Source organism: Trachurus japonicus, chromosome 6 (genome assembly GCF_045865225.1).
Source record: "Trachurus japonicus isolate A0001 chromosome 6, Traja_1.0".
NCBI classification, from domain to species: Eukaryota; Metazoa; Chordata; class Actinopteri; order Carangiformes; family Carangidae; genus Trachurus; species Trachurus japonicus.
The window spans coordinates 13,782,610-13,794,544 of NC_140912.1; the positions used below are offsets into that span (position 1 = coordinate 13,782,610).

Genomic DNA, 11,935 nt, shown 5'->3' on the forward strand with positions numbered 1-11,935 from the left:
AATCCAGAAAATATTCCGTATAGTTTCATATGTTTTATTAATTCCACTTACATAAAATTATATCAAAAAATCTCAAAATGTTACGGGATTTCTTGTTTTACAACATAGTTCACAAAAAACTCACTATGCATCAAATTACAAGACAGTGAAGCCGTCAGACGCTCGTGCGCCCTCTTTGCTCAGGCTTCATCTAAACTTACCGTCGTAAAAAAAGAAGGTTTTCAATTCACATGGCTTTACATCACAGGTTGACAGTATAACATCTAATGTCCTCTAGACTACACTAATAAAAACCACACAAGGAAATACGTGTGACATGCCATGGACACGTTCATTGTAAAAAGCGAATAGTAGCCTATAGCAAGCACCCGTGGATTAAAGAGGTTCAAATCGCACATTTCTTTTAAAGCCTTATACATAACGTGAAACAACATGTCGTTGGTAAATAACCTGGGATGTTCCGTTGTAAGCACAACACAGCTGACAGTGAAATTTCCCCCCTTTTTCTGGACTCACAGGACAGCGGACAGGACGCGCTGCTGTGCGCGATATCGAAATCAAATACCCAGATATGCTGCTCTCATAACACTTCATCATCCAGATCTGTTGGCTTTAGCTCCGCGGACGAGACTGTTGGAGTCGGACTGCCGACACCTGAGAAGATAATTGGCCTGTGTGAGGTTTCTTTTACAGGAGGCTCATCCACAGGCGCACACACATCTTAGAAAGAGCAGAAAAAAATTCCCTGATGGTGGTTTGTTTGATAAATGGCTTTAAAATCTATGGCACCTTTTTTTATTTTTTGCTTTGATCTTTTTTGTGCTCTTTAACCCGATGATCAAAAATTTACACTTTTTTTTTTTTTTGCTTTTATTTGCGCATTTTTACTCCGCGCGCCTCACTGTCCGTATCTGTCCTGCAGAGAGGGGACACTTGGTTGTTTTCATGTCAGTTTGTTTGAGGTCTGATACATTTAGAAACCTGTGCTTGCTCTGTAAACGCATGGTATCTATTTTAACCTTACAGTAACGACAAATGTCACATTAATCAATTCACAATCTCAGTGACTGGCGGAGTAATTTCTGAGGTAAAAAATAATCAAAGAAAGATCCACCTTTTTATATATATATAAACAGTCGTGTGGTAATGGTTGGTGAGTTATACCTGCTTGAATGAAGGCTACTGAAAAGTAAAATATTTTACATGATGCTCACTCCCGGACGCGCGCGGAGCTCAGCGGCTCGGCTGCTTGTAGTTGCCGTTGATCTCCTCCGAGATGTTGACCGCCTCGGCTCCCAGCGGTAATCTGTCACTGTACTCCGAGCCCATCTCGAACTCCTCCTGGTTGGTTTTGGAAGAGGATCCGGGGATGGACTCGGTCACCACGCTCCCCTCTGCCTCTCCCTCTCCGTCTCCCTCCTCTCCCTCGGCCTCCCCCTCCCCTTCGCCCAACTCGCTGGGGTCGAAGGTTTTCTCTGACTCCACTAAAGATGCCCTGCGATCAAAGTCTCCGGCCATTTGTTTCTCCATCTGATCCGGATTGTGAGCCTTCATGATCAGCTTGTAGGTCTTCCCCTGGTACTTGTATAACAAATGGCAGCAGGTGGCCCCCAGTAAGGGAACAGTGGCCAGAGCCAGTAGGAAGATGCTGACTACAACAATGATAAGCAGGGACGGGATCTTCTTCCGAGTTGTGAAAACCACCTGGACCTGGCAGTCCTGCCCCCCATAGGTGAGACAAAGTGTGTAATTGGTGCCAGGCTGCAAACCACGGAAGTGGTAGGCATTAACCCCTTCCTCTATGTTGGACCACTCAACCAAAGAGTGCCCGTTTCCTTTATTTACACAGAGGTAGACCAGGTCCAGGGTGGTTTTACTGGATGACGACTGGTACAAACCCACAGGCTCTTTATTCACTGTTTCCTGGTTTTCAGCTTGACTGAGGTGAAGGTTAGATTTACTGTTGGGAAGCTGCAGTGGATTCAGCTTCACTTTGGCCTCCGTTTCCGACACCTCTAATGCAATCACACCAAAATCAAAGGTGTACTGCTTCAGGTCCTCCATGCTCATGTTGAAGGCATGGTTGGAGATGTGTTCGACGCTCTCTCTCACACCGCACTTGAGAGCAAACGTGGGGGTCTTTGAAACGCCGCCAGCCGCGTCCATGTGGTCACTTTTGTCTGATGAGATTTCAGGACTGCCCTTTGTCTTTTCTCCTGGCTTGGTCCAGTCGATCACATTGTTTTTAGAGCTCTTGGGCTCTGGTTTTCTAACAGACGGATGAGTTTTGCCATCTGTAGGATCAAGCACTGAGTTACTGTTATGTTTCTGGGTGCCTGCCATAGCCACTCTAACACTGCTCTCTGCTCTACCCAGATCGTTAATCGCAAAGCAGCTGTAATTTCCATCTTCCCTTTTACTCATACGAGGGATGATGAGAGTGCCATTTCTAAAGACGAGGAATAGATTGTTGGTCGTCTGATCATTAATTGGTGCATCATTTTTATCTGCGGTGGATGGCAGAGGGAACAGATAATTTTGATTCCCTGCAATCACCTCCCAGCTGACTAGTGGTTTGGGGCTCCCTTGTGTCTCACAGTTTAAGATGACCATCACTCCCTCAGAAATCTCGGTGTTCGTAATGTTGGGCTGGTAGGTTATAGCGACAGTCGGGGCCCTACAGTCCAGTTTAGGAACCTTTGTAACCATTGTGCCTTTCAGTTGTTCAGGGGCCGCACACACAATTGAATTTTCCTCGGGGACAGAGATCTTAGTTGTTTCGATCCAGTCCCTGAGCCACTCCAGGCTGCAGGAGCATGTGAAGGGGTTGTTAAAAATCTGAAGGTGTGACATGGAGGAGAGAGCACTGAAGGTGCCCTGCGCGATAATGGTGAACTTGTTATGGTTGATGCGCAGCGACCTCAGGTCTTTCAGCGTGGAGAAGGCATCCTTCGGCAGGTTCACCATCTCATTGTTGTTCATTTTCAGAAGCTGCAGAGCAGTGAGGTCGTGCAGGTCCTCCCAAGGAAAGTCCACGATTTTATTGTAACTGATGTCCAGGTTGCGGAGCTGGATCAGGGGGGCCAAAGTGTCCGTCTCTATGGTAACGATCTCATTGTGGGCCAGCCAGAGAGAGGTGACCTGAGTGATATTGATGAAGCTTTTACTTTTCAGTAATTTGATCTTGTTGGCAGAGAGGCTCACGGTGGTAACGTTGGAGGGCAGACCCACAGGTACCTCCAGCAGGTCCTTGTAAGCACAGTCTGCAAACTGGTGGGCAAATTTATCCTGGCAGCTGCAGAGCTCTGGACAGCACTGCACAATGCCAGTCACAGTAGTCCACAAGGCAAGGAGCTGCAGGAGCCTTCTCGCCATTTTCTGCACCTGCAAGAACCAATTACCAGACATTAGCCGAGTGACATTTTTTTATTTATTTATCGGATGCACATCACATCCATTATGTCCATTACAGGAGCGGATATGTAGCCTACTGTGGAAGCTTTTAAGTCATATTAAATCAAATGTGCAGGCTAGGTTATCCTTTTTGAAATGTCTCAACAGCACTTAAACACATCTTAAAACTGCATTACAAACTAATAAAAGCCAAAATGCTGAAAACAACATCACAATATGATGCATACAACTGCTGCTCCTGCTGCTGTCATACAATCTGCAGCATCACAAGTAGTTTCCCAATGCATTTTGCCCCGAATCACAACACACACACACACATACATACACACGTCCACACAACACAATCATTGTTTATTTTAGGAGTTTTGAACATGCATCCACATATGCTGCGTCTCATATTTGCAGCAATGTCAGGGTCAGGTGGTCTCTCCTGCTCTAAGCGCGTCTCCACAATCCGGTGCGGACCAACTGGCGCTGTCCGTGGTGATGAAACCTTAGATTTTTTTTTTTTTGCAGTTGATTTAAAACAGTTTACTTTTTAAAAGAGTTACATCGCAAAACTTCCATTATCAATTTGCAGTAGGCATTGCACCTCTCTACACTTGCAGAAGCCCTTGTGATACATCAGAGTTGCCATTGGCCTGCAGGGCGATTTCTTCCACCTCAGCTTACATTATCTGCATTATTTTAATGATTATTTTCTCGCACAGCAACCACCTCATTAACAACTGAATCGTCTTACCTGTCCAATGTTAACTTCAATTCCTGTGTCTGATAGGCTAAATCACCCCCGGAGTTTACAATCCTCTCAAATAAGTTTAATGGTCGAAAAAACTCGAGTCCTCATGTGTTGCGGTTCCTTTCACATGACTTTTGCAGAGCAGGACAGAGCTGATGGAAGGCGGTGGAGGGAACATTTTTCCCGGTGAGTCGCTGTTGCAAACCGACGGCGCTTTTTTCCCCTCTCCGGCGACAGTAGGATCCACTGCGCGTTCCCGTTTCCGCGGAGCGAGAATATGAACCGTGAACGCGCAGCCTCTCCCATCTCTCTCCTCACTATTAAAGATACAGAAGCTCCGGGTCCTCCACCCTCAAAGAAAATTCATAATTTAGAATCCCATGTTTAATTTATTATCCCCCGACCTGGGCCTAATCTTTGACCTCATTCGGTCTGTCTGCTGTCTATTGTCTTAAAAAAACGAGTTTTCAAACGAATTGACAGATTTCAAGTTTAGTTGTAAGCTATGAGAAACAGGCTACACACACTTTCCTGCAGTGTTATTAGGACTGATTATAACAGGCTAATAACAAACAAGCAAACAAGTAGCCTAAACAAGAAAAAATACAAAACAGAGTCTAAACATAAAGAGACAGAATCTTGAACCATGTCAGATCCAAATAATCTGATAGCATGTTATTATGAAACCTTTATGTGACTGGTTTTATTTGCAGGATTCAATGTAATATGTTATGAAGTCTGTGACTTTAAGCTTATTATTGTGTTAAAAAACAAAAAACATTATTATTCATTATAGTTCCATCCTTAACTGGTCCAGTCATGTTGATTAGTGTTGGTACTTGAGGAGATGTGTTTCCTGTAAAATACTGCCATCATCTGGTGTAACTACTACAGTATGAACTCTGTGACGTGCAATTCAAACAGAACTCCACTCATATACAATAAACATGTGAAACATCAAATAATAATAATAATAATAATAATAATAATGTTATTACTATTGTTATTATATTAATATATCCAGAAAGCCTGGATTTGCACACACACACTTTTCAACCGCAGTCAGAGACTTAGACCGACAAGGGAGGACAGGAGTAATAGGGAACATGACACACCAGGGTGGGGACTCAAGACAAAGAAACCTCAAAATAAAGTCCAAAGAATAATTTCAATGACAGATCATGAAATTAGAGAGAATTAAATCACTGTTGACACCACAAATTGTTGACAGACTCTCAGTTCTTTGCTACTAATGAATCTTCAAAGAATTATTTAGGTCTATGGAGAAAGCTTATCTTTAACAGGTGGAGTACCAGGAGTCTTTTCTCAACTGAGCTGAAGCCTTTTTATTTAAGGTTAACAAAAACAGTCTCAGAGTGGTACAGAGTTTTTAAAAGATAATCTAAAAAAAATAAAAATAAACAAAAAGCACAGGGTCATCAGAAAAATGGAAATGATTAACAGCATCTTTTTTTGTCTGCCTTATATACAGTCATTACAGGAACTAACTCTTGTGCAATTGTGCATGTTTGCTGCTTTAATGGAGAAATTGTGTGCACGCCATGCATGTATAGCCAAAAGGCTAGTTTATTGTGCTGAAAATAAATAGGGGCTCTATTTTATACACAACAGTAAAATATTGCCTTGAAAACACAGCAAACTACAGCAGAGATGTTAACTCAAGCTGCAGGGGCCTTAGACTTTAAGCTATGAATCATTTCACAATAACAAACAACAGTGGCCTCTGCTGTCAGAAAACTACAGTTAAAAAAAAAAATCTGATTTTTTTTTTTAACATATCAACAATGCATAATCATTTAGTAGTGGTCTGAGCTTGGGGAAAAACGAAGAAGCAAAATTCAGATAAAGTAGAAAATGAAAAGAAAAGAATAAAACAAGATCAAGGAAAAAACAAGGAAAAGAAAAAGGCAGAACAACAAATGAAGAAATATGTCCTTGTACCTGTTAAGAAATATTTCTTATCACCGGTCAACTGAGTCTGGGACCTTCTAAGCCAGTGTTTCCCTTCTGGATAATTTCCCTTGGATCCTTAGGCAATCCATTAGAGGCTGCCATATGTACATAAACGTGTCGTAATTTCCTTTTAATTTGGCACTTAGTCTTTCCATAGGAAAAACTCTAAAAATGTCTATGTACCACGTGAGAGGTTTATCACATACATTTTCTGGCCAAAAAATAAGTTTATTGAGTAATTTTGATCTTTTCACATCCATAATTTTATTCAAAGGTGGCAGGTACAATAGAAACTGGCCTGGATCTTTACACATCATGTGTTTAAATGAAAAACTACAGTTTGAAACAGAAAAGTCTTCCCACAAACCACATGCTTACCACACATATTATAACATTAGGAGTGCTGACACTTCAGGTTTTAAGTTATGATTTTTGTTGCCAGTGCAGTGTTGCCTGTAAACCGCAGACATCTTTCTGATGAAGACCAGCTGGTTGCCATATGATTGAGGTGAACATGTTAGTACTGCTAGACAACAGAGACCTCTGCTGTCACCATGATGTAATTACAGTACACTCTCAGCGTAGTGTACTTGTACATTCAACAAATCTTTCAGTAACTAAATCAAACCAAATTTTAAGATAGCCCTAATGAATTGCCAGCGTTCTGTCATGCTTTGGAAATGAATGAATTTATTTATTTCGGTATATCAAGCTTATATAACCGCAAGGGTGTAGGTATATATATATATACGCATTAATACAATAGGATCAGATCACAGACATTTGAAATTAATCAGTACACTTAAATTTCTGATCACAACAAAATAAAGAATTGTACACAGCGCGTAACCCAATAGTACAAAATCATTGAACTTAATTTTCCATACTGTAACGAGAAATTATGTTGTTCTTATACATTTTTTTAAAGCTGACTAGAGTACAGCATAATTTAATATTTTCAGGACAATTATTCCAGATGTTAACCCCTCTAACAGAAAGACAGTGATTTTTTACAGTAGTTCGAGTCATTGGTTTCTCAAATAATAGTGGTCTTCTCAGGTTATAACTGGAATCCTTCATTTTAAAAAGATTCTGGATATCTTGAGGAAGAAGTTTATTTTTTGCAATAAAAAAATAGAATTTGCTTCATGTTTTAGATGTTTTTTAAGATACTACAGTTTTTATTTTCTTTACTTTACAGGATGTTGTTTCAGCCTTGAATTTTTTGGATTTCCTTGAGTTGAAAAAGAAAGATTGTCACTGTTTGTTTATTTTTTTGGCTCCCTTCCACTCCCATCATGAAAGCACGGCAAGAAAAACAGTACGTTACTCAGAGTCCCCTGGAGAGCTCATATCAGAAACTTGAAGCTCATGGTCATTGCATGTTTTAGATTAGATTGGAGCTTGGCACCTTCAAGAATCAGAGCTGACAACAGTGAAGAGATCCTGAAAGTATCTTAAAGTAGGCCGTCAGAAAATCCTATCAGTGATGCTTAGCAGCTAGCAGGATGAGTTTTGCCATCTGTAGGATCAAGCACTGAGTTACTGTTATGTTTTTGGGTGCCTGCCATAGCCACTCTAACACTGCTCTCTGCTCTACCCAGATCGTTAATCGCAAAGCAGCTGTATTTTCCATCTTCCCTTTTACTCATACGAGGGATGATGAGAGTGCCATTTCTAAAGACGAGGAATAGATTGTTGGTCGTCTGATCATTAATTGGTGCATCATTTATATCTGCGGTGGATGGCAGAGGGAACAGATAATTTTGATTCCCTGCAATCACCTCCCAGCTGACTAGTGGTTTGGGGCTCCCTTGTGTCTCACAGTTTAAGATGACCATCACTCCCTCAGAAATCTCGGTGTTCGTAATGTTGGGCTGGAAGGTTATAGCGACAGTCGGGGCCCTACAGTCCAGTTTAGGAACCTTTGTAACCATTGTGCCTTTCAGTTGTTCAGGGGCCGCACACACAATTGAATTTTCCTCAGGGACAGAGATCTTAGTTGTTTCGATCCAGTCCCTGAGCCACTCCAGGCTGCAGGAGCATGTGAAGGGGTTGTTAAAAATCTGAAGGTGTGACATGGAGGAGAGAGCACTGAAGGTGCCCTGCGCGATAATGGTGAACTTGTTATGGTTGATGCGCAGCGACCTCAGGTCTTTCAGCGTGGAGAAGGCATCCTTCGGCAGGTTCACCATCTCGTTGTTGTTCATTTTCAGAAGCTGCAGAGCAGTGAGGTCGTGCAGGTCCTCCCAAGGAAAGTCCACGATTTTATTGTAACTGATGTCCAGGTTGCGGAGCTGGATCAGGGGGGGCCAAAGTGTCCGTCTCTATGGTAACGATCTCATTGTGGGCCAGCCAGAGAGAGGTGACCTGAGTGATATTGATGAAGCTTTTACTTTTCAGTAATTTGATCTTGTTGGCAGAGAGGCTCACGGTGGTAACGTTGGAGGGCAGACCCACAGGTACCTCCAGCAGGTCCTTGTAAGCACAGTCTGCAAACTGGTGGGCAAATTTATCCTGGCAGCTGCAGAGCTCTGGACAGCACTGCACAATGCCAGTCACAGTAGTCCACAAGGCAAGGAGCTGCAGGAGCCTTCTCGCCATTTTCTGCACCTGCAAGAACCAATTACCAGACATTAGCCGAGTGACATTTTTTTATTTATTTATCGGATGCACATCACATCCATTATGTCCATTACAGGAGCGGATATGTAGGCTACTGTGGAAGCTTTTAAGTCATATTAAATCAAATGTGCAGGCTAGGTTATCCTTTTTGAAATGTCTCAACAGCACTTAAACACATCTTAAAACTGCATTACAAACTAATAAAAGCCAAAATGCTGAAAACAACATCACAATATGATGCATACAACTGCTGCTCCTGCTGCTGTCATACAATCTGCAGCATCACAAGTAGTTTCCCAATGCATTTTGCCCCGAATCACAACACACACATACATACACACATCCACACAACACAATCATTGTTTATTTTAGGAGTTTTGAACATGCATCCAGATATGCTGCGTCTCATATTTGCAGCAATGTCAGGGTCAGGTGGTCTCTCCTGCTCTAAGCGCGTCTCCACAATCCGGTGCGGACCAACTGGCGCTGTCCGTGGTTTTTTTTGCAGTTGATTTAAAACAGTTTACTTTTAAAAAGAGTTACATCGCAAAACTTCCATTAGCAATTTGCAGTAGGCATTGCACCTCTCTACACTTGCAGAAGCCCTTGTGATACATCAGAGTTGCCATTGGCCTGCAGGGCGATTTCTTCCACCTCAGCTTACATTATCTGCATTATTTTAATGATTATTTTCTCGCACAGCAACCACCTCATTAACAACTGAATCGTCTTACCTGTCCAATGTTAACTTCAATTCCTGTGTCTGATAGGCTAAATCACCCTCGGAGTTTACAATCCTCTCAAATAAGTTTAATGGTCGAAAAAATCTCGAGTCAGGGCTGGACTGGCCATCGGGCATACCGGGCAATGCCCGGTGGGCCGTTGACCCAATGTGGGCCGGCCTGGCCATAAATTCCTTCCAATTGGGCCAGGCTACAGAGGGCTAGCCGTGTGTGCCAGCATCGACACATATTATTGGTCTATTGTTTGTCATCAATCATGGGCTGACAGGCTCAGAGAGCCCAAACCACATGCTTACCACACATATTATAACATTAGGAGTGCTGACACTTCAGGTTTTAAGTTATGATTTTTGTTGCCAGTGCAGTGTTGCCTGTAAACCGCAGACATCTTTCTGATGAAGACCGGGTGGTTGCCATATGATTGAGGTGAACATGTTAGTACTGCTAGACAACAGAGACCTCTGCTGTCACCATGATGTAATTACAGTACACTCTCAGCGTAGTGTACTTGTACATTCAACAAATCTTTCAGTAACTAAATCAAACCAAATTTTAAGATAGCCCTAATGAATTGCCAGCGTTCTGTCATGCTTTGGAAATGAATGAATTTATTTATTTCGGTATATCAAGCTTATATAACCGCAAGGGTGTAGGTATATATATATATACGCATTAATACAATAGGAACAGATCACAGACATTTGAAATTAATCAGTACACTTAAATTTCTGATCACAACAAAATAAAGAATTGTACACAGCGCGTAACCCAATAGTACAAAATCATTGAACTTAATTTTCCATACTGTAACGAGAAATTATGTTGTTCTTATACATTTTTTTAAAGCTGACTAGAGTACAGCACAATTTAATATTTTCAGGACAATTATTCCAGATGTTAACCCCTCTAACAGAAAGACAGTGATTTTTTACAGTAGTTTGAGTCTTTGGTTTCTCAAATAATAGTGGTCTTCTCAGGTTATAACTGGAATCCTTCATTTCTGGATATCTTGAGGAAGAAGTTTATTTTTTGCAATAAAAAAAATAGAATTTGCTTCATGTTTTAGATGTTTTTTAAGATACTACAGTTTTTATTTTCTTTACTTTACAGGATGTTGTTTCAGCCTTGAATTTTTTGGATTTCCTTGAGTTGAAAAAGAAAGATTGTGATTGTTTGTTTATTTTTTTGGCTCCCTTCCACTCCCATCATGAAAGCACGGCAAGAAAAACAGCACGTTACTCAGAGTCCCCTGGAGAGCTCATATCAGAAACTTGAAGCTCATGGTCATTGCATGTTTTAGATTAGATTGGAGCTTGGCACCTTCAAGAATCAGAGCTGACAACAGTGAAGAGATCCTGAAAGTATCTTAAAGTAGGCCGTCAGAAAATCCTATCAGTGATGCTTAGCAGCTATACAGACTGTCTGACCCTACAGGTTGCCAGGACACCATGTTGTTTCAAAACCTACAGCTTAAGCAACAAGGGCCAGTATGACTCATAAGATTACTCATAAACACCACAGACTAATCATGGTATCCACAGACCCCATATCAACTTGTTTTACACTTTCACTTCAGCTTTGAACAGGTGCCTTTACCTATAGGCAGAGACTTAATCACGTGAGGCACTAGGCTGTTAGGTCAGGTGTTATGTCAGATTTGACTTAAGCCAGGAACTTCATGATGCAAGACACGTGCACCAAACACAAAAAAAAAACAAAGCAACAGTGAACAACAGCGTGCAGCATGCCACCCCTGTCTCTATGCAACATGTGTATGGGAACATTTCTAGGAACACTTGGGACATTGTGGTGGAAACTGTGAGCAGAAGCAATAATTCACTCACTATAATGTGAAGTCATTGTTGTGTTGACCTTCCCTGTGGTGAGGACAGACTTAAACAAGTCATTCCCACAGCTCACCATGACAACAACAGGGTTTGGTCACAAATTGAGAGCCGACGCCCCCAGATGATTGTGCTCCGCAGCTTTCGTGATGTTTTGCCTTCAGTGACTCTAAAAGTGACAGCAGTTTATTTTATTTCTCTAATGTCCCCCTTGTGTTTAGGATGAACACAAACAATGTCTAAATCCTCAGGGAGCTTCCAAATTAGTTAATCTGAAATAAAATCTAGAAAGGATCCAGGACCCTTCCACCCGGGTGATGGCAATAGAGATAAGGTGGTGCAGATATGGGATTTCTTCCCCTCGTGCAAACAGGATGTACTCACTTGGCAATCTATAAGGTTGAGACAGATTAAGTGATAAACCCTTGAAGTGTTGTCTCCTCTCTAATTAGATGCACATGCTTTACTGACGGCTGTCTGGTGAATGTATAACCTACTAAGTAAGAATGAATTCAAATTCTGACCTTCATGTATAGATGAACAGTTATCACTTTTTTATTTGAGTGATTTATGAATACACATAAATATACATAAAT

The 11,935-nt window shown here is 41.6% G+C and overlaps 2 protein-coding genes across 2 annotated transcripts; both read right to left on the minus strand.

The window, feature by feature from the left end:
• Window positions 1-18: 18 nt before the first annotated feature.
• On the minus strand, window positions 19-4,403 carry islr2 (immunoglobulin superfamily containing leucine-rich repeat 2). The gene is made up of 2 exons (XM_085779071.1): window positions 4,157-4,403; window positions 19-3,384 (listed from the first exon to the last, which is right to left on the minus strand). Exon 2 carries the CDS (start codon window positions 3,373-3,375, stop codon window positions 1,234-1,236), a length of 2,142 nt encoding a protein of 713 aa, XP_085635197.1. The 5' UTR covers window positions 3,376-3,384; window positions 4,157-4,403; the 3' UTR covers window positions 19-1,233.
• Window positions 4,404-7,612: 3,209 nt separating this feature from the next.
• LOC146985801 (immunoglobulin superfamily containing leucine-rich repeat protein-like) lies at window positions 7,613-9,637 on the minus strand. The gene is given in 3 exon segments (XM_085779073.1): window positions 7,613-8,436; window positions 8,438-8,740; window positions 9,487-9,637. Coding segments are annotated over 2 exon segments (1,110 nt in total). The 5' UTR covers window positions 8,732-8,740; window positions 9,487-9,637; the 3' UTR covers window positions 7,613-7,620.
• Between the last annotated feature and the right edge of the window lie 2,298 nt (window positions 9,638-11,935).

What these genes read in the sequence shown, in the direction of transcription:
- islr2 (XM_085779071.1), bottom strand. Translation starts at nt 3,375, where the DNA reads ATGGCGAGAAGGCTCCTGCAGCTCCTTGCCTTGTGGACTACTGTGACT.